This window comes from Pyxicephalus adspersus, chromosome 5, assembly GCF_032062135.1.
Source record: "Pyxicephalus adspersus chromosome 5, UCB_Pads_2.0, whole genome shotgun sequence".
In the NCBI taxonomy this organism is placed as follows: domain Eukaryota; kingdom Metazoa; phylum Chordata; class Amphibia; order Anura; family Pyxicephalidae; genus Pyxicephalus; species Pyxicephalus adspersus.
In genome coordinates this window covers 35,883,652-35,904,942 of record NC_092862.1, presented here as the reverse complement: position 1 = coordinate 35,904,942, position 21,291 = coordinate 35,883,652, and the positions used below count along the sequence as shown (strand labels likewise).

The 21,291-nt window shown below is 39.2% G+C and overlaps 1 protein-coding gene across 2 annotated transcripts in view; it reads left to right on the top strand.

Annotated features, from left to right (window-relative positions):
- The window catches only part of CHD7 (chromodomain helicase DNA binding protein 7), an 88,290-nt gene that overhangs the window by 53,266 nt on the left and 13,733 nt on the right, over positions 1-21,291 (top strand). For both annotated transcript variants that reach the window (XM_072411146.1, XM_072411145.1), the window contains exons 7-23: positions 1,201-1,256; positions 2,047-2,161; positions 4,231-4,314; positions 5,667-5,804; positions 5,904-6,025; positions 7,671-7,914; positions 9,291-9,467; positions 10,587-10,730; positions 10,867-11,128; positions 15,936-16,146; positions 16,763-16,958; positions 17,220-17,387; positions 17,511-17,690; positions 18,161-18,271; positions 18,366-18,571; positions 18,790-18,989; positions 19,328-19,487. In XM_072411146.1, coding sequence (XP_072267247.1) covers positions 1,201-1,256; positions 2,047-2,161; positions 4,231-4,314; positions 5,667-5,804; positions 5,904-6,025; positions 7,671-7,914; positions 9,291-9,467; positions 10,587-10,730; positions 10,867-11,128; positions 15,936-16,146; positions 16,763-16,958; positions 17,220-17,387; positions 17,511-17,690; positions 18,161-18,271; positions 18,366-18,571; positions 18,790-18,989; positions 19,328-19,487 — 2,774 coding nt within the window. The remainder of the gene's footprint in view (positions 1-1,200; positions 1,257-2,046; positions 2,162-4,230; positions 4,315-5,666; positions 5,805-5,903; positions 6,026-7,670; positions 7,915-9,290; positions 9,468-10,586; positions 10,731-10,866; positions 11,129-15,935; positions 16,147-16,762; positions 16,959-17,219; positions 17,388-17,510; positions 17,691-18,160; positions 18,272-18,365; positions 18,572-18,789; positions 18,990-19,327; positions 19,488-21,291) is intronic.

Genomic DNA, 21,291 nt, shown 5'->3' with positions numbered 1-21,291 from the left:
AGGTACATTTTATAAGGCTACATCTTTATCAGAAATTGGGGTTAAATAATGGACTTTCTCTTTAAGTAGGTGTGTTCCTTGTTGTATTATGTTATGGTAGTGTTGTGCATGCATTGAATGGCGGTTTATATGCTCCACGTGTGTGACAAGCCTGCTTTAGTTTTGCACACATCTGTGTTTTGTGCAGATTTAATTTAAGGGGGAGACCCTCTGCTATCTGTTTCTATGGGGGATTTACTATCTGTGCCTGAAAGCACTGGAGACGGCGCTGTAGCATTCACTTTCGCTTTGCTATTGAACCATTACTCTTTCTAGTGTATCTACGCTGACAGCATCTTTCCAGGAATTTTCTTACTCGCCTCCCATTGGCTTTCTTCACATTCATTCAACTCTAGTTAAAAACAGTTTGTGAGAAAGCGCAGGCTCTCCTTTTCATCGTCTCTCAAATGAACGTCTTAACTGGTGTCTTAACGGCCGTGGTGAGAGCATTGTATCAAATCCGATTCAGTCATGCCCTCCGTGATGTCTTAAGTGCGAACACGAAAGCAATATAAATTGTCGACCACAATCGTTTTGTAGTCAGCGGTTAGCTTCCTCTCAACACACAGGCACACACCCCGTAGAAGCCAATTGTAAAAATGCAGCAAAACTGTATTGAGCCAGCCAAAAATAATACATTTGGCATTAGGGAGTGCAGTTGTTAATTGGCTGCTGCCTGAGAAAATGGTACACTTGGCGTCTACTTAACGCTGTGGGTTTGGCTGCCAGCCAGGTACAGGGTCAGGCAGTTGTGAATGAAATTGGCATGCAGCGAGGGAGGAGTTAAACATTATTCATGTCTCAGATATGACAATGCAGAGTTACAGCTGTTCTTCAAGGGAACATTTGCTTTTTATTTACCAGGGTTTAATGGTTAATATCTTGATGGTTCAACACACGCCATGTGATATACATTATTCTGTCTGAACATATAAAGAGTCACGGAGAAAGGAGTCTGCAGTTCAGACGGCTACAAATCATTTTATTACTCATAATGAGTGGAATCCTGCTAGAGACAGAACCGGCTGGCTGGATTACACATTATGAATATCTAAAACTCCTGTGCTGCTGCTTGTAACTTTCCCAGTTGGTTGTACTCTGCAATGATTCACCTATGTTCATTAAAGCTCTGACTCTAAAATGTTCTTTCTTCCTTTGTAGCTGGAGTCTGGGGAAGAGGTAGAAGTGGAAGAATTTTATGTGAAGTACAAAAATTTGTAAGTAAATTGTTTCATCCCAATAACATTGCTCAGAGGTGGGCAGTCTGTAACTTGGGTGCCTGGGATACAATATTTTGCTATCTAAACTTCCAGCAGTACCCTCCCGGGGGGCCATTCCTGCCATCATGGGCTATTAGTAATATTTTTTTTTAAAGAATAAAAGGTAAGTTGTCAAACCCAGGTATATATTTAGCTGTTTTGTCTAATATTTACCCACATTTTTGGAGGAAGTCAGTGTCCCCCCCCCCCCCCCCCTGCCTACAATTTCTTCCCACCTAGTTAAGGTAAAGGAGACCTGTTGCATATTTCCTTTTAAAAAATATATTTGCACAGCTATCTGTATTTAAGTCATAAACCTGGAAAAGTCATGCTATGAGCATTCGTCATGGCCTGATCACTTGTTCCAGCATGGCCTGATCACTTGTTCCAGCATAGCTGCCAAGCAGATAGCATTTTCAGAGGAAGAGGTTACCATTTTTTCAAAAGTACAAAAAAAAGTTCTGTGCTTATCTTAAATACTTGCTCACCACTATGGTTGTAAATGATAACTTACCTTGTCACCATGTTTTTCTGATTTTACAGCAAAGCTTTGCTGTCCGTTTTTAAAGGTTTTACACCAAGAGATATTTGGTAAAGTAGCGATGATTTGTCTGCCTAGTAGCACTATGGGAAGTGGAGGTGTTCAGTAACCAAGAATTGAGCATTGACTCAGTTTTTAAATGCTTAGTGCATAGTCCTTGAAAAACAATTTGCTCGCTTTCTGCTAACATGCTTTCTATTTTTGCAGTTCTTATTTGCACTGTCAATGGGCCACAATTGAGGACCTGGAAAAAGACAAGAGGATTCATCAAAAAATCAAGCGTTTTCGGGCTAAGCAGGGCCAGAACAAATTCCTGTCAGAGGTAAAAGCTGTTCTGTACATTGGTGTGTTACTTTATATAACTAGAAATAATGCTGCTGAGGGCTTTGTGCAATATTCACTTCTACAAACAGGAAGTTGGTTGGCTTCCTGTTGTCAGGATGTATATTGTGGTCTCTCCACTCTGCTTCATGATAAAGAATTGTGGGATGTCCCCTAATGCTGACAAGCAGTTTTCTTTTCTAAGAAATACTGGTAACGTGTCAATGTCTTAAATGGGATTCTTATTATTGAGGAAAAGCATTCCATTGGTTTTCCCAAAAAACTTGCTGAAAAAAATGTTTGTTTATGAAACCTAGAGAGAAAATCATGTTCAGGGTGGAGTGGTTGATATCCGATCTCGGTTAGGGATTGTGCTTATTATGGGTTGGATTAACGGTCCTGCAGGGGTTTTCATTATTTTCTTTTTCTTTGTGAAACTGACTAATAATGCCTACACTGTGCTATCATCTACACCACCTAACCAAAACTGTACTCTAAAGTTGGTCTCCACCCTTCATTAAAATACCTGTTTTGGTTTTATCCGATTCCTAGTTTATTCATGTGATATGTAAAATATTTTTCTCTATATATTACATGTTATAAAATGACATGACCATGGAAGTATCCTTAGAATTGCAATATACCTTGGATGTAACTACATTCTGCTAGGAAACTTTTTTGACGATTGGCTGTGTCTTGTTCCAGCTGTTAAGCTATCAAAGGATTTACCCCATTCTGTCTTAGCTGGGCCCACTCATGCATATTCTGTTCCATATCACTTGGAGAGCTAATTATGCCAAGGATTGTGGCTGTCCTTCTCGGATTTGGACAATTGCCCACATGGGACTAACCTTCTGATCACCAATTTAATTTCACTTAGATCTGTGTGCTGAGCCAGAGCAAGGGTCAGACTGTTGAAAGTCTTTGCAGATTCCATTTTGGTCTTCCCCTGTCATTCAATATGATCCAGGAATAAAGTATATATTCAGTCAAGGAGGAAATAAAAATGAAAACAGTAATTAGCGTTGGCATGTTCTGCTACAGTAAAGCTCACATTATAAATAATGTGAACAGATCAATGATTGTTAGGCTTTCTAATTTAAATCAAACCCATTGCATGACAACTAAGATGATAAAGCACCTCCATGGTATCTTTGTACCATAAAGTCATGGAAAAGCAAATTACTGTTGAGCGTTGTCCTCAAACAAAGTTAACTTTTATTTAATCCAGATGCTGGAGGATTCAAACCAAATCTGTTTAAAGTCCATGCATGCTTTTTTAGGACAGGATTCTCGTTATTAATGTCACATAATTGTTTACTTAGAATTTAGAATTCTGAGGCAGAGTGGTCCTGTTTTGCACAGCTGAAAATTTAGTGGTGGTGTGGCAGCAATGCTGTGCTGCTCCTGAATTCAGAGCGGTGTTGTCTGACAGATATTCAGAAAATATTCAAGTACATATGTCGGCATGACAGCCAAGCAACTAGCATTTTCAGAAGTTCAGCAGCAGCTTCTGATTTACTATAAGTGATAATTATGCAAACCTAAATATCTGCTTTCAACGTGGATATTTTTTTTGATCTGTGTCAGAAGAAAAAGAAACCATGGTGAATAATCTGATTTGACACTGGCTTACTGTAGGATTTTTTTTATGCAATAGTGTGTGGGGTTTTGTGCCGGCAGCAAAGTGGTTAAATGACACCAGCACTTAAATTTAAACCGCTCCTTCGCAAGCTGTAGATTTCGAGAAAGCGTGTGAGCTATAAGCCTTTTCGATTGCTCATTAGTGAATTGTAATTTCACACTTCATTTAAAATATTCTTCAACTTTCTCCTGCTGTAAAAGGGTTTCACACAGTAATTAAGAGGCCCAGTTAACAAAGTCTGAGGAGTCTCTTACCCTCACGGGGAGCAATCCTGCTGAATTGTAGGTTTTCAATTAGCATGTTAGAGGTTGTTGAGTCGGGTTTCCGTGTTTCTGTGACCCTAACGGCAATAATACGTCTTTGGTGCAGAAACGTTTCCCTTAGGGCACACTAAATAAGATGCTGATTTTCCTGTTTGTCAACAGATTGAAGATGATCTGTTTAATCCTGACTACGTGGAAATCGATAGAATACTAGATGTCTCCACCGGCACGGACGAGAACGGAGAGGTAAAGCCTTTTTTTTTTCCTCCACTTTTCTTAATGGCGGTATACTGCAAAATTGTAATTAGTTCCTGGCACGGTTCCCCCTATTTGTACGAGGTACAATTGTGTAATTTCCTTTTTGAATTTTGGCAGTTATATATGGAATAACCTACTGCAAAGGGATTTTTTTTATTGTTACTAGCACATGATTAACCCCTTGTATGCTACATCATAAAAATAATGTGGTGCAAATGATCCGTTTGTCAACACGTTGATTGTCTCCTGTCACCTAGCTATTACAAGTGTCATGTGTAATTTGGGTGTGAACACTGCTGGTAATTACATCATATGAGGTGTAAAATCTATACAATGCTATATAATGAGTTAATTTATAGAAGCAAAGGTGTAAGGAGTCCTGGGACACAGAGCAGGGACCAGACAAGAACTCCATAATAAGTCCATCAGAAATGGTGCTGCAGGTGCAGTGACTGTTTTTTAGGTTTCTAATATCGTTATCGGTACCTTGCAGAGTAAAGCTTTTCAAATGGCAGCAAAGTTTAGCTTTTGTGACATTACCCTGGGCACATAACACAGGGCCTGGTGACTAGCATACCAGATCTTACCACAGGATGCACCTATCCAATTAGAGCTGTCAGTTTTTAAGGCAGATTATCCAGCTCTTGATTAGGCGCTGTTTTCGTCGGTCATGTTTTTGTCCTAATTTATCGAATGGCATACCCATGCCCCCCCCAAATAAATAAATAAATTAGCCTCAGCAACTCATAGTATGCTTCCCTCTATATTCCTATAGTGTACTCAAGGAATATGTGATGGCTTTGGGTAGCACAAGACAGTTTAAACCTTCATTTTGAACTGTATACCAGTTGCCCAAATATAACACAATGCACCTAGAATGAATGGAAGGAAAAGCCTGTTGAATCTTTTTAGAATGGCTGCTATTGTCAGACGTTTAGGAAGAGATTGTTTTGAGTGTATTTCCTAAATGATTTAAGCTCTTTTGAAGAACAGAACACGATACCTGACCTTCTAACACAACCCACAGTTCTCCTCCATCTGGTTTGTGTTCTGTTAAGCATTCTTTTTGTTTCTGTGCTTGCTAGGAACACAATTTTTATAGGTTGTGCATGCATTCGGAACTGTTTAGATGCAGCAGTTAATCAGTGTAGTTATGTGGTCAGAGTATGAAAGAATGCACTAAATATTCCAGTCAGTAGTTCTTGTCTAATCTTTATTGGAGGTCTGTAGATTAACCCACAACCTGGTTTTTCTCTACCCTTTAAATCGGTGTAAGCATACATTTTTTTAACTGCTTCAGAAAGTATCAAGTTGTCATTTGTAATATTTTGCTTTTGCAGCCTGTGACTCATCACTTGGTGAAGTGGTGCTCCCTTCCCTATGAAGACAGTACATGGGAGCTGAAACAGGACTTGGATCCAGCAAAGATTGAAGAATTTGAGAAACTCCAGAGCAGGGAGCCAGAAACAGAGCGCGTGGTAAGAATTGGCACAGCCAAGCAGTGTTTTTATTTGAAAATAGCTCAGTTATATGGTCTTTCGGAAAACCACTAATGGGATTTACTGCATTTGAAACAGGAGCGACCTCCTGCCGACGAGTGGAAGAAATCGGAGAGTTCCAGGGAGTATAAAAACAATAACAGTCTCAGGGAATACCAGTTGGAAGGAGTGAATTGGCTGCTGTTCAATTGGTACAACACGTAAGTATTTTTTTTTTTTCCTACTCTCCTAGCAGTAGCCTTAGTAAACTTTAATGGCTTTGTTTCATGGCATAGTTTAACCTTGCACATTTTATTGGCATCTTAGGATAGAGGTTTATACCCCATAAAAATGTGGAAAGCTCAGTTGACTGAGCTGCATCCTGTTGAATCTAGAAAGCATTTAGTAGGCATGGCAAGTATCTGATGCAGACATCCAATGCTTAGCTCCACTTTAGAATTCAGATATCTTTAGATACATACACAGCAACAATTAGAAGTGCAAATAAACTTCTATTTTTTAAATTACTTTACAATAGGAGAGCATCTAATACAGATTCTATTCATAGACTACGTTCCTCTACCTGCCCTTATTGTTACTATATTCTTTGTGAAAGCACAGCTTCTACAGAGCAGCAACTATAGTACAAAAGCAAACTCTGATTTTCAGACTTGTAAAATCAGAAATTTAATCTGCTTATATTTTGCCCTCCCTTGCCTGCTCATCAACTTGCCAATGAAGTTTTCCACAGCCTTTTTTGATTTTACATGGACATAGCAAGTTGCTGTACATAACTTCCTGAAAACATTAGAGCTCACTGCTTCAAAGCTCTTTATCAGCCCTGATACAATAGGTGGGCTGGCTCTTGGAAGGAGTTGTTTATTAGTCACAATGCCTGGGTGGATAGATGATAGTGTGGAGGAGTAGAGCTTCTTAGGCCAGGTGTATTTGCATGCATCTACTGTAGATAACTCACATGTGATACTGAGCCACCATGATTGTCGGAACCAAAATGAACAGGTGGGTCTTGGACAATCAAGCATAGCAGGAAAGGGCAAGATGGTGTCATAAGTTTTGCAGCCAGGCTCTTTTTGCTTTGCTGCAGTCTCTAAAGCACGTTGTAAGAAGCTCAGTGTGCAGTGGAATTAAAGCAAGCAGTTTTTATACCCACACGCAAGCACCAGATTCAAATGTTATATATTACTATTACATTATTTCCTTTCAGTTAATGCTTTAAAGAAACCTTTAGTGCACGTTCTGTTGCCATTTTAAATGCAAGTGATGCATAACGGAACTCTTTTTTAACCATTATGGGGAGTGACAGTTTGCAGTCTACAACTTCCACATAGTTCTGTAAGACAGCTGGGCTCCTGTTCTCCTTAGGAATCCCCAGCCTGTAAACATGTGATGGGAATGTTCTGCTTGGCACAGAAACTCTGAATCATAGCAGCACTACATCATAGCTGGATTTACACTCACAAGTTACATGTACACTGCACAGCTGCTAGAAGATGAGGCATACTTTCCAGGCTGAACGCTGAAGTTTACCTTTTAACACCATGCGATTATTAAATGACACACAAGATACATGCAAGTGGTTCCTGGAAGTAAGAGGCTTATTTACTTTAAATATTTGTCTGTAACGCAATGTATAAGCGTCATGGTTTTTTTTAACTTAACAGTATTGTCCACTGCAGAGTAACTTTACAAACAGCTCATATATTTTACTAGTGAAATTTTACCGGATTACAAATTAAGCATGACTTACAGCTTCTTTTGCTGTGCTCTGTTTTATTGTTGGTCTGTTTAAAGAAGTTACCATGGCTAAAATTTACCTTTTTTTTGTTTTTGTTTTTTTGTTTTTAGGCGAAACTGCATCTTGGCAGATGAGATGGGATTGGGCAAAACCATCCAGTCAATTACCTTCCTGTATGAGATCTTCCTAAAGGGCATTCATGGTCCATTCTTGGTTATTGCACCACTGTCAACAATTCCTAACTGGGAGAGAGAATTCCGCACATGGACAGAACTGAATGTTGTCGTTTATCATGGAAGCCAAGCAAGCAGGAAAACCATACAGCTGTATGAAATGTACTTTAAAGATGCACAGGTAGGTTTGATATGTTACATAGCTACACCAATGTTGTTGAATTGTTTGTTTCTTGTTTTAAAGTGAAACAATATTGTACATTCCATTTTTTGTCGTAGGTTTGAGAGAGAGGGCCCATTAAAATATGAAATTCTATTACAGTTTAGCTTAACATCTAAGGCTGCCTGGGTAAAGGCAGCATTGTCACTGCATGAATACAGATACCACTTTTTTTTTTTTTTACCATAGGGAACAATTATGTGTGTGTGTATATGTGTGTGTGTGTGTGTGTGTGTGTGTGTGTGTGTGTGTGTATATATATATATGTGTGTGTGTATATATATGTGTGTGTGTATATATATATATATATATATATATATATATATATATATATATATATACACTAGTATATAATATTAGTAAACCTGCACAGGACCTTGCAAATGTACTCAGCATAAATATTCATTTTATTTCAGTAATTTTCAACATATTTTACATTTATTCTTGTTTTTTATGTTTAGATTAAGCAGTGCTTGCTCAAACAAAAAATCTTTGGGCCTCATGCCATTTGTTTATGTGTATTGTGGTCCATCTAAGAAGCCATTAATTCTTTCTAAGTTGTTTTTAGTATCTCTGTTCTTTTCTTGGTTTCATTGTTTTTCCTCGGTGTAAATTGCTTTTAAGTTTGCACATAGCCTTGAAATGTTGCTGTTCTGGGGCTTTAAAGAAAAGCTTCACCTTCATTCTCTCACTTGGGGTGCCGACACTCTCTGCTTTATGTCAGAACAATCCCTTAATATGTTTTGTGCTAAAAATAGAATTGTTTGACTGCATTTGCATCTAATGATCCTGTGCATAATCTAGATTTCACTAAGGCACAAATCACTGTAGAAAATCAAATATTTCTTTGTTACCTGGCTTCCTCAGCTGTCTAAACAGTAGTTGTATAATGCTGCCCTTGGAATCTAGGGTGTAATAAGGAGATACAGGCCTGTAATGGTTGAGTGTAGTAAATGATTGCCTTAGTATGATATATTTTTAGGACAGCTTCTTCCTAGAGGATATATTGCCCATATTTTTAGCTTGTGTTCACAGCCTGTATTTTGCCGGTTTTCTGTCTGTGGATAACTAAGCAGTGTGCGACTTCCTCCTGTTAGTAAAGATAAAAAAAACAAAAGGGAGCATTGTAGAATTATACCTTTTCAGTAGCTCCGAAATGTCCAATTCAAGCTTTGTAAGTACTAAGGCCTTTTCTTTTCAGCTTTCATCTGGTCATGCCCTTGACAGAGTACATATGTACACATTCAGAACCCACACATTGTATATAAATGAAATGTAAACATTGACATATGGTCCTCCCACCTTGCTGACTGATGAATTCTTTTTCCCAAATTAAGGGTAAAGCAATAAAGGGTGCCTACCGATTCCACGCCATCATTACAACATTTGAAATGATTCTGACAGACTGCCCTGAGCTCAGAAACATCCACTGGCGATGTGTGGTTATTGACGAGGCTCATCGGCTGAAGAACAGAAACTGTAAGCTCTTGGAAGGGCTAAAGATGATGGATTTGGTGAGTTTTATTGTTACTTTTTCTTGTTAAGTAAAGAAACTACTACATACCTATCAATTTTTGTTTTTATGGTAATCACACTGAAGAAGATAAGGCTAATTTGTGATTAGTTGATGAAAAGACAACCAGAAGAATTATCAAAAAATGTCTATAACTGGTACAATGGCTTAGCAGTAAATACCAGAAGTGAGATATAGAACTGTGATACAGACTGGCTAAATAATATTCGTTTTTAATTTCTCAATTTTTTTGATCTGTAGCAGAACTGTTATTTGTATTCAAGTGAACACCTCTGTGCATGGTTTTTCTGCTGCATCCTTCATTTAGACAAGAGCATCTTGTGAGTGAGGACAGGAGGTGCCACGTGTGACTGCTGAATCAGCACAGCCAGACTCTGAGGCTAAAGTTGGAACCAGCATCTGTTGTACAAGAATTAGAAATGAGAAGGGAAATACTTTTCCATACCCTGTACTTGTGGGTTTGGATTGGCTGCTGGCTGTAAAAAGGCGTCTGCACAACCTGTGGCTGCCCAGCTGCTGAATTGCACCTCCTTTCTGCAGGCAGCTATTTCTAATTCAGCACTAAATGTTATAAAGTGGTACTGGCAATGTGGTTCTTTCACTGGCTTTAACTCCTGAAGTACAGGAGACTTTGACTTTGGAGTAAACAAAATATTACAAGTGGGTCTTAAATTTATCATAGTTCCATAGCATATGACTCTCTGTTGTCTTCTAAACTTCCAGTCTGTTACTCTAAAACATGTGACCAACGGGCTGTTGTAAATCAAAGGCTCAGTACTCCTCTCAGTAGCCGTCATAGTGATGCAAAAAGTGGACTGGCTTTTGGGGCGAAATAAATACAAATCCAAATGCATTGATGGGTTAATCAAATTTGGATGGGTACAGTAATTGCTCACCCACACGCAGCCATGTGCCTGCATTTCTTCATGATATGGTAATCTAGCTCTTAGGTGCAAATACTTACCATATCTAAACTAATATTTTCATCTCAAGCTAAATCGATGGAATATGCTTTGCCGATAAGCATGTTGTCTGAATTTGGTGTTAGAGTGTAGCTGTTTGCTCCTTTGGTCTCATTCCTAGTTTTTCTTGCCTGTAGGAACACAAAGTGCTGCTAACAGGGACCCCTTTGCAAAACACTGTGGAAGAGCTTTTCAGCTTGCTAAACTTCCTGGAACCCGAACGCTTCCCATCAGAGAGCAATTTCATGCAAGAGTTTGGTGATCTAAAAACTGAAGAACAGGTAAGCAATCTAACAATTCTCACTGCATAGGTAGCTTTAAGGCCTCCTCCTGGCTTATGTGTTCACATAATTTCCATTGTTGGATTGCAGAGTTTGCATTACATTAAAGCTCAAGATGTCTAATGCTGTTTTTTAGGTACAAAAGCTTCAAGCTATACTTAAACCAATGATGTTAAGACGTCTTAAGGAAGATGTTGAGAAGAATTTGGCCCCAAAGGAAGAAACCATTATAGAAGTAGAGCTCACAAACATCCAGAAGAAATATTATAGAGCCATCTTGGAGAAAAATTTTGCTTTCCTTTCCAAAGGAAGCGGAGGTGGCCATGCAAACGTTCCTAACCTGCTAAACACTATGATGGAGCTGAGAAAATGCTGCAATCATCCTTACCTTATTAATGGTGAGTGACATCTTGTATGAGGCAACCATTTGTCTGCAATGATTGATTGGTTTCTGATGGGACTTTTGCATTTCTTCTGATGGTAAAACTACACAAGAAGGGATCAACCCTTGGCACAGTGGGTTTAGGAGCAAGTTTTTAATGCAGGATACAGCCAAACAATAACTGTTGCCTCTGGGTATGTCTGTGTACCACTGCCATTGGTGCATATAACCACCTAGATACTTGATTTTTACATCAATGTTTAGTTAAGGACAGGTGGTCTTCTCTGTGAGGCCTTAAGGAATCTCCTTGCTTTTAAGGTTTTTTTTTTAAAGGTTTCAGCTCTGTACCAATTTAACAAAACATACATTTTTTTAGCTTAACCATTTGATAACGTTAAACGTAAGAATGGGCTGTGCCCCCCAAAAATTCAATACAAAACTTTCCTGTCCAGTATAAAAAAAGACTTGGAATATCTCAATTGTTGAAGTTTTGCTTTTTTTGCACTTTAGACAAACATTTTGTTTTAGTTTTGGATATTGTAGAAGAATTTAGGTAAAATTGTTGTTGCTGTGCCAACTATTAAGGAGAGAGATGTAATTTGCTGGTGACCGGTGGTAAGTGACGCAAGAAACAATCACTGTGAAGGTGCCACAGACTGCAACTAAAGCAGTTTGGTGTTTAGGTAGAATAGAGAAAATTAAAATTTCATCTGAGTTTATATTGCTTTCTGTAAACCTATTAGGAAACTTCCCTTCACTCCCTGTGTCACAGAAATTGATTTAACCCCCTAAGGGGTGTTCCCGAATGTGACTCGGGGCCGGAAAAATTGCAAAAAGCGGTAATCCCGAGTCACACTCGGGGTACCTTTGGGGGTCCCCCTTACCTGATCCCCGCGGTCCAGCGGCGATCGCAGGATGCCGCTGCGATGGCGGGGCACTTCTCCGTCGGGGGGCGTGGCCGGGCGGGAGATTTAAAAGCAGATTACGGAGTAATCTGCTTTTAAAGCCTGCCCGGGGGTCCCCGCCACCCCGCTGCACGCATCTAAATTTAGATGCGATCACCAATGGTAAATCCAGAGGGTGATGCCAGCGGAGATTTCCCGCTGGCAGCACCCCCTGGATCCACTCCTGCTCGCATCTCCCGGAGGCTGATCTCCGGGTGATGCGAGCAGGACAGTGAGCAGTGGGGACATCATCCACTACTCCCGGAGACTGATCAGCCTCCGGGAGTAGGGGATGTCCCCGCTGCTCACTCTCCTGCTCGCTGCACCCGGAGATCAGCCTCCGGGAGATGCGAGCAGGGGAATGAAGTAGGGCGGGGACATCCCCACCGCATCACCCGGCAAGATGTGTGACATCTTCCGGATGATGCGGTGGAGTGATGGATTCTGGGGGCGGGAAATTTAAAAGCAGATTACTATGTAATCTGCTTTTAAATTTTTTTTTTAAAGTAAAAACACATCAAAACATATAATAAAAGTATAAATACATATTGTAGTGCACCAAGCATCATTGCCCAGTGCCCTGATTTACATTTTGCACGCTATTAGCCCTGACCTTTTAATGACTTTTTAATCACTTCCTGAATTGAAGTAAATTTTTTTTCTAAAATCTGCATATAATTTATATTATTATTTATCAATAATATTGCACCCTTGTTTGGAAAATTTCAGAAGGAAATTTTTGATAAAATTTTTTTTTTGGATAAATTACATTGTTTTGGGCTAATATTTCATTATTTTTTATAATAATGATTTATAATTATGTATTATTTTATAAATTATGATTCTAATATAATAAATAAATATAATAATTATACCCGGGAGTTAATCCTAAGAATTACAGGCCCACAATATAAACAAAAATTTCTACGCAAAAAAAATAGGATCACTTTTTGCATCAAAAAATGACAGAATTAGAACGCTAGGGGGGTTAATATATAAAAGTGAATGCGTTGGGATTGTGCCAAGCCCTTTTCAGCTTTGCCTGTGGAATCCTAAAACTTGGTGCCTGCAGTCATTTTTTCACCCTCCACTTTACTTTAATTTCTACCCCCTTTTTAATTCTTTTGATTGCACCCTCCCTGTCTTTTTGTTTCTATGGAGGCAGGTTGGGCTTGTAACTTGTATTTGTCCATTACATAGTGCCATCTATCTCAACACTTCAGCACCCTACACCAAGTGTTCAGACCATGTTGGTATTTTTATTTCTCATTGAATGAAAATGCCAATTAAAACATAATTTAGGCTAGAGTTCTGCTTTAAACATTTAAGGGTTTCTGCTATCTAGTTTGAGTAGCTTCCTTGTTGGCAGGTGCAAGCAGTTAGATTGTGAATTCTTTCTTTTACAGTTCTGTTGAGTATCCTCTGTGCTTTTTAGAAGGGAAAGAAACTGAATACTGACTTGTAAGGGATACAACTCCCTCTCTAGCCAATGACCATTGTAAGAGAATCTTTATCACACATTCTCTAATTACTATTTTACACCACTTGGCTACGTTTTATTAAGTAAGATTTCACACTGCTTGACTGTTACAAATCCACTTGCCCCAAATAGCACTTTCCAACCAGTGACTTTTCTTGCTCCTGGTGGTTCTTCAGCAGTGATGTTTTTGATGCTGCTAATAAAAGATGAATGTGTATAGACAGGCTCATTAATTCCTGCTTTAGCTGACTAAGCACCACTTTAATGCTATTGAATTTGACTTTGATGCACAATGCGAATGCAAAGCTTAACATTCTTAGCAAAGTCAAAATGTATCCTATCATTTTTGTAGTTATCGACAAAACCCCTTGTAAGCAGCCCGTTGTATGCATATTCGTTGGCAAAGGTGATCATACTATTGGACTGTTAGTGCAGCTTTTTCTCTCCTCTTTTTTTTTTTTTTCCTTCTTTTTTGTGTGTGATTAAAACGATAATGCAGTGTATGATCATCAGGGCTATATGGATATATTATGTGCCCTATACACACAGTTCAATTCTTTAATACCTTTATATGAGGGGAGCTCATAGCCAAATGCCTTTACAACTGTTTGCAATCATTAAGAAATGTGTGACTGTCCCTTTAAGGGTGCATCTGCATTTCCAACTAACCCCCTCATAAAGCTGTTTGCAAATTATATTTAATTACAACCTGGTAACCTGTGGTGATTGATGTGCAGCGTCCTCCAGCCCCCTATTTCCTTTTCCCCAAGGCTATGACTCTCACTCACAATAACATTTTTAGACAGGGCTGTCACTTGTGGGGGTGGATTTCATCCTGGGCAGTTTGCCCCGGGCCCCATGCTGCTGACTCAGTCAGGAGCCGCGTGTGCCGTCTGTTTGGATGTTGTATGCTGGCTTGCTCTTTCCTCTGGGCCCTGCTTGCATTTTCTGCCCTTGGACTGTGAGCCCTCGCCTTAAGCGGTTTTGATATGCCTTTACCGTAGTGCTTCTCATTTGTCAAACCTATATCCAACTAATTCTCGTCACATCCACTTTAAAGAGTTATCAGTCAATTAGTGAGCACACCGATGCACTTGCTTTGCATGGGAATGTTGCGCAGTGCACATGAACACGCTGAGTTTTCTGTGTGTCGCAGAAGAGTTAACGGATCTCTGCTGCTTAAAGAAGCATGGACTACAAACTGTAAATGTAAAAATATGTTATTCAAGTCACGTACCTCTGATCTACTTCAAGTGCACTCCATGGGACATAATTGGTGTCTCTATTTAAAGTGTCCTTCTCTTTGCTACACTTGGCAGAGAAATAATGGCTCCATTTGATATGTTTGTATGCTAATTTTGTCTTGACAAAGCTAGTTGTCATATGTTAGCACAACAATGCCATTGGCTGGCAGACCAGGTTGAACGCTGCAGTACAGCTTTTACAAAGCTATAACAATTATCCACGTTCTTATTTTACCAAGAGCATGCTTGTTTGCTTTTATTGAAGGGAGCTATAGTATATCTCTATGGAGGATGTATTTCATTTGTGCCAGAAAGTAATTTTTGCAACACGTGTTTTTACTTGATTTTCCATGTCCAAAGTTTGTTGTACCCCTAGTGGCCATTTTTATATTGGTTGTCTAGCATAGACACTGCTCCAAGATAAAATCTGTTCTACGATAAAACATAAAATCTCTTCTATACATTTATCATGTTTCAGTGAATCATAGCGGACTTCAAAGGTTGTAGTAGCCAGCGACAATTTATCCTCTGTTAACTTTGTCTGTTTCCATCAACATGTTTATACCTTAAACACATTCTTAAGTACTTCCATATTTTATTATGCTGAGGTATGCTGGGATTTTAGTGTTTCAGCCATTGCTAGTGAGGGAGGCATTATAGTGTGGTGTCCGTATTAGTGTGGTGTCCGTATTGTCAGATGGACAGGAAGTGATCGTAAATCTCTCATGTGTCCACAGTTGGCTACAAATGGTTTAGACCCTCTGCCAGATTTTTACTTCTCTTCATGGGTCTTTTCTTCCTTTTTTTGTGTCAGACACAATATTAGTAAAAATAAAAATCTCTCAAGTGGTGTCAGAAATCAATATTTAAATATAACAATTGCATGTGACCACACATACTATTATGTGAGTTGAGGTTTCTACTTTAAATTGCATCTTTTCGTTATCCAGGTTAACCATGAATAGTTTATTCTTTTAAAGTTTGTGTTAAACAGGAGCTGTTCCTATGCTGGCTATATTTTGAGAGCTTGTTTTTGTTGCATTTTAATTGAAGTTGTAGACCTGGCACCCTCCCTGCCATCCCCCCACCCTTAAATGTGCAGGTCCGGAGGCACACATCCTTCCCATTACACACTGTTTTTGTATCTCTCCGCAGGTGCTGAAGAGAAAATTTTGGAAGAATTTAAGGAAGCGCACAACGGTGACTTTCCAGATTTTCCGCTCCAGGCTATGATCCAGGCTGCTGGCAAACTAGTTCTGATTGACAAGCTGCTGCCAAAATTGAAGGCTGGTGGCCACAGGGTGCTCATCTTCTCCCAGATGGTGCGTTGCTTGGACATTCTGGAAGACTACCTCATCCAACGCAGGTGAGTGCGCGTGCCAACCACAGTGCCAACAATAAATACAATAGTAGTACTGCGGTCCTGTAAAGATATGCCCTAGATAATATAATCATTGAGGAGTTTTAGCATTCATCTAACTGCTCAGTTTTTGCAGAAATTTGTGTCCTAAGATATTAAAATGAGCAAATTCTTTCCAGTAAGCGAGACAGAAGCCATTGGTTTTGAGTAACACAATCATATCTTTAAGAAACGTTGATAGATATGATCTGGTCTCCTTTTAAGTGATTTTTTGTGTATCTAAATAAAACAAAAACACATATTTTTCAGTGTAAACACTGTGTACATGCTGGTTGCTCTACTTTATTGATTGGAATGAAATCCAAAAAGAAGTCCAGGTTTGTATGGAAAGGCAAGATGTGACTTGTAACAGCAGGGATAAGATGACTGCAGAGCTGCTGAACAGGCATACATGAGGCACTCAAACATCTTCTCCTCATTGCCATTCTGTTCACAAGTTTGCAGCTGAAATACATCAACCTTTTCCAGGAGGATAGTGCTGGAGTTTGTCTTAAGTAAATAGAATAAATTGAAGTACTGGTCTAGATAATAACCCTTCTTTTTTTTCTTATTTTATTTTCAGATACCCATATGAGAGAATTGATGGCAGAGTGAGAGGCAACCTTCGCCAGGCTGCTATTGACAGATTCTCCAAGCCAGATTCTGATAGGTTTGTGTTCCTGCTGTGTACAAGGGCAGGAGGTCTGGGCATTAATTTAACTGCTGCTGATACTTGCATTATCTTTGATTCTGACTGGAACCCCCAGAATGACCTTCAGGTAAGCGGCTTTGCTTTTCTGTTAGCTATTTTCTTAGTCTTTTAGGAATCTTTATAATGTGTTTATTCATTTGCAAATTAGTCCTAAATAATAAATAAGTCTCAACTGATTTCAAATGTTTTATAAGATGCATTCTGGTTATGTAGTGGATTTTTGGGTTTATTTTTCCTGTATACTGTATCTCGCAGTTAATTCTCATGGTTATTCTGCGCTACATGATCACAGTTTGTAACAGATTTTTATGCCATTTTTCTTTTTTAGGCTCAAGCTCGATGCCATCGAATTGGACAAAGTAAATCTGTTAAAATTTACCGTCTGATAACAAGAAATTCTTATGAGCGTGAAATGTTTGATAAGGCTAGCCTGAAGCTTGGCCTGGACAAGGCAGTGCTGCAGTCAATGAGTGGAAGAGAGAATGCTACAAACGGGGTAATTAGTCCTCTGTTTTACTTGTATTCACACTGGTTTAGAAGCCTTTGTGTTATAAAATCCATGTAGCTTTGGTTTTTATTTACTATTATCATTTATATGTTCATTTCTTTTCCCTCGTAGGTACAACAACTCTCCAAAAAGGAGATAGAGGACCTGCTTCGGAAAGGGGCATATGGTGCACTAATGGATGAAGAAGATGAAGGCTCCAAGTTCTGTGAGGAAGATATTGATCAAATCCTATCCAGGAGAACTCACACCATCACTATTGAATCAGAAGGAAAAGGCTCCACCTTTGCCAAAGTATGTTCCATTAAACATAATACATAAGATCTCCTGATTGATAGTGCCTTTCTAAAAACTGAGAACTGTTTCAAGTATTTAGGGTGTTTCTTCAAAACAAAACATGCTACGTAAAATGGCTGCATCTATGGGCAGCATTTCCTGTTCACGTGTGTGTAAAAAGAAACCTATTTTGTTCTGCTTTTAATATACAGGTGCCTACAGTGTGATTGTATAACTAGCCCTGTGTTTCTGTAGTAATATATTCCATCCTAAACCTGCATCTGAGATTGTTCCAAGTTACATGCCACCATCTCATTCACCTCCCCTCCCCTTTCTGCATAAAACTGGAGATCTATTCCTGTATTTTGCTTTCTTTCCATACTTCTTTTTTGTTCAAATCTATCTAAATACTTCAATTGAGGCTATTGTTCCTGGTATACTAGCAAAGGACCAGGAAAACTTATTACATTTTTTTTTTTTTTTATTAGGCCAGTTTTGTTGCTTCTGGAAACCGGACAGATATTTCTTTGGATGACCCTAATTTCTGGCAGAAGTGGGCTAAGAAAGCAGAGCTTGATCTTGATGTATTGAATGGAAGAGTAAGTGTACTCATTTATCTTTTTGCATTCTGTGTTTTTGTTGTGTGATGCTGCAAGTCAAGTGGCCTCATCTTCATATTGGTTTTGCCTGTAGAACACATTGGTAATTGACACACCACGGATAAGAAAGCAGACCAGGCTGTACAGCGCAGTAAAGGAAGATGAGTTAATGGAGTTCTCTGACCTGGAGAGTGACTCTGAGGACAAACCCAACATCAAACCACGTCGGCCTCAGGACAAGTCCCAGGGTTATGCAAGAAGTGAATGTTTCAGAGTTGAAAAAAACCTGCTGGTCTATGGGTGAGTAACATGGTCTCATATATCTTTTTTGTGCTATGTGTTTGCTGTCTCATTAGGACATGAGGAAGTGAAAGAGCTGAAAGTTTGCTTGTCAGCAGGGTCTTGATGACGGTATAATTATAAGCTTGTATGTCTTCATATCTTAGACATAGACTTCTTATTGAGCTCACATTGCATTTTTGTCTGTCGTCACAAACCTTTTTTCCATTTGTCTGTAGGTGGGGCCGATGGACAGATATTCTTTCCCATGGGCGTTTCAAGCGTCAGCTTACAGAACAAGACGTGGAAACCATCTGCCGTACCATTTTGGTGTACTGTCTCAACCATTACAGAGGGGATGAGAACATCAAAAGTTTCATCTGGGATTTAATCACACCAACAGAAGATGGCCAGACTCGGGCTCTGGTGAACCACTCAGGTATATTACATGTTCACAAAGATGCCAGTGTGCAGTGTCATTGGAAGCACTTGACCTCCATTGGAAGTAGTCTACTTTGCTAGTTAAGCCTTTATTCACATGAAGTTTCCAAAAACCTAAATGCCCAGCTACTACTTCTCTTGCCTTTTCTGCTTAGACTGTATGTAACCGCGTATAGTATTTGGCCTGGTAGAGCTTTAGCAGTGTTAAAATTTATACACAGTCATTGAAATGTGCTTTGGTTGTGTAATGTGTTGCACTGTTGTAGGAGGTATTTTGTGACTGCATATATCAATGTGGCATTCAAAAATGTGCTTTACCTACTCCTTTTATTTTAGGCCTCTCTGCCCCGGTACCTAGGGGAAGGAAAGGGAAGAAGGTGAAAAGCCAGAATTCGCAGCCTGTGCTCAAGCATGCAGACTGGCTCCACAGCTGCAATCCGGACACCTTGTTTCAGGAAGATAGCTACAAAAAGCACCTTAAGCATCACTGTAACAAGTAAGTAGTGAAAGTGTTTTTTTTTTCTGCAGTGTGGTTACAGAGCCCAGCCAGATTCACTTTTTGACCACAAGGAGGTCCGTGTTCGTTGTGAATAGAGAGGTGCCTGTAATGCTGTCCGCCTTGTGCTTTTTCAGTATGTGTCAAACCAACGTGAGTGTAAGAAGAAAGGAGCGTGCTTTATGGCTAATATGAGGGCTTGGTTTTACAGCTGAATTTCATACAGTGGTTGTTTTTCTGTAATCTTTGAGGGTTACAGTGCATGTCACTAATGTATAGAAAGATGCTATATCTTGTCTGGTATACATAATTGCTTAGCTTGGTGTTAATGTTATTACCATATGGTATACAGTTCTTGTCTTCCTCAGCTATAAGTCATTAAGGTTTTAGTGCAGAATTAGAATTAAATCTTCTATTCTGTCTGATAAGTCTCTCAATCTACCAGCACCAACAGTGGGGTTCTGTATGCTATAATTCTTGCAAACCTGTTTCTACAAAGTCCTCTGCATTCAACCAGCCACTACTATTGTAAACATACCAAGGACTGTCCAAGGCAGCCACCTGCCGAGTGATGACGCAGCAACTCGGGATCCAGAAATGAATCATGTGCAGCACCAATTTCCTACTGAGCATGTCTGTCAGTGTAGATAAATGAGCCAGTCACAGCCCACACACTTGTGCTCATGCAGAATATCCATAACATCTGGCCAGCCGCAAGTCTCACAAATGATGCATTTAGATGTTAATCAGGTAATTTAGGGAGCTCCAGGCTTTTTAGACTTGCATTTTTAGCACGTGCTGTGCTAAAAATGCAGTCATAGTATTGGCATTGCATTAGATGAATGGTTAGTCCACAGACTGCTGTGAAGATACACTGGATTCTGCAGAATTCTTTATTAAAAACCACTAGGTTCCTATATTGAGCTGGACATCTCAACATTGGTTCAGCATTGATTTCCCTTGTTCAGGTGTGCAATACTTCCAGAAAAAGCTTGCTAGGAGAATTTCAGTTGAGCCCATATGTGCTCATGTAACTAAAAAAGAAAAAGCTTCCTGCATTAAACAGAGACATTATTTTAGAATTGAACACTTGGGCATTTCATTCTAGAAGCTATGTATTAAAGTGTAAAACATCATGTTTTGTCAGGACTTTTTGGCCACTGAAAATGCATGTCCGTGCACAACTATTCTTTAATTCAGCACAAAGATTTTCTGATGTTGTCCTTGCCCTGAGACCTCAATGTACATCCAATAAATGTTTTCTATTATTTATGACCTCCTTGATCATAGTACTTGAAAGAAAATCTTTATATAAATATGTTATCGGTTGGATATGGACTTTTCCCTAGTCACGGGCATGCCATCTAGTGAAGATTAGAAGAAGAAGAATGGCCTCATGTAAGCTTTGGTTGCAGCCATATTTTAAAGTGTTTGTAACAAGTCCATTATGTTTAAACCAACCTTTAAATTTTAAAAGAAATTAATAATATCACTGTGCTTTGACACAGTGTTTTTGATAGTAGGTGTAAAAAAAACTATAGCTTTAAGTGCCCAATACAGCTATTATTTTCGGCTTTTAAAGATCTTTTAGACTTTGCATTCTGAAGTGCCATTGGCATCCTCTATATCGCACAGATAAGTGATAGATTCAGAGAGAATAATTGAGCTGCTTGTTTTTCTCCTCCAGATGTGACACAGAAGCTGACAGCCCCAATCATAATCTCCCCCGCCCTTTGCCAACTGCAAAATTAATGTGAGCAGAGTTACTTTAAGATTTAGGGGTCTAAAAAGGGTAAAATTAATG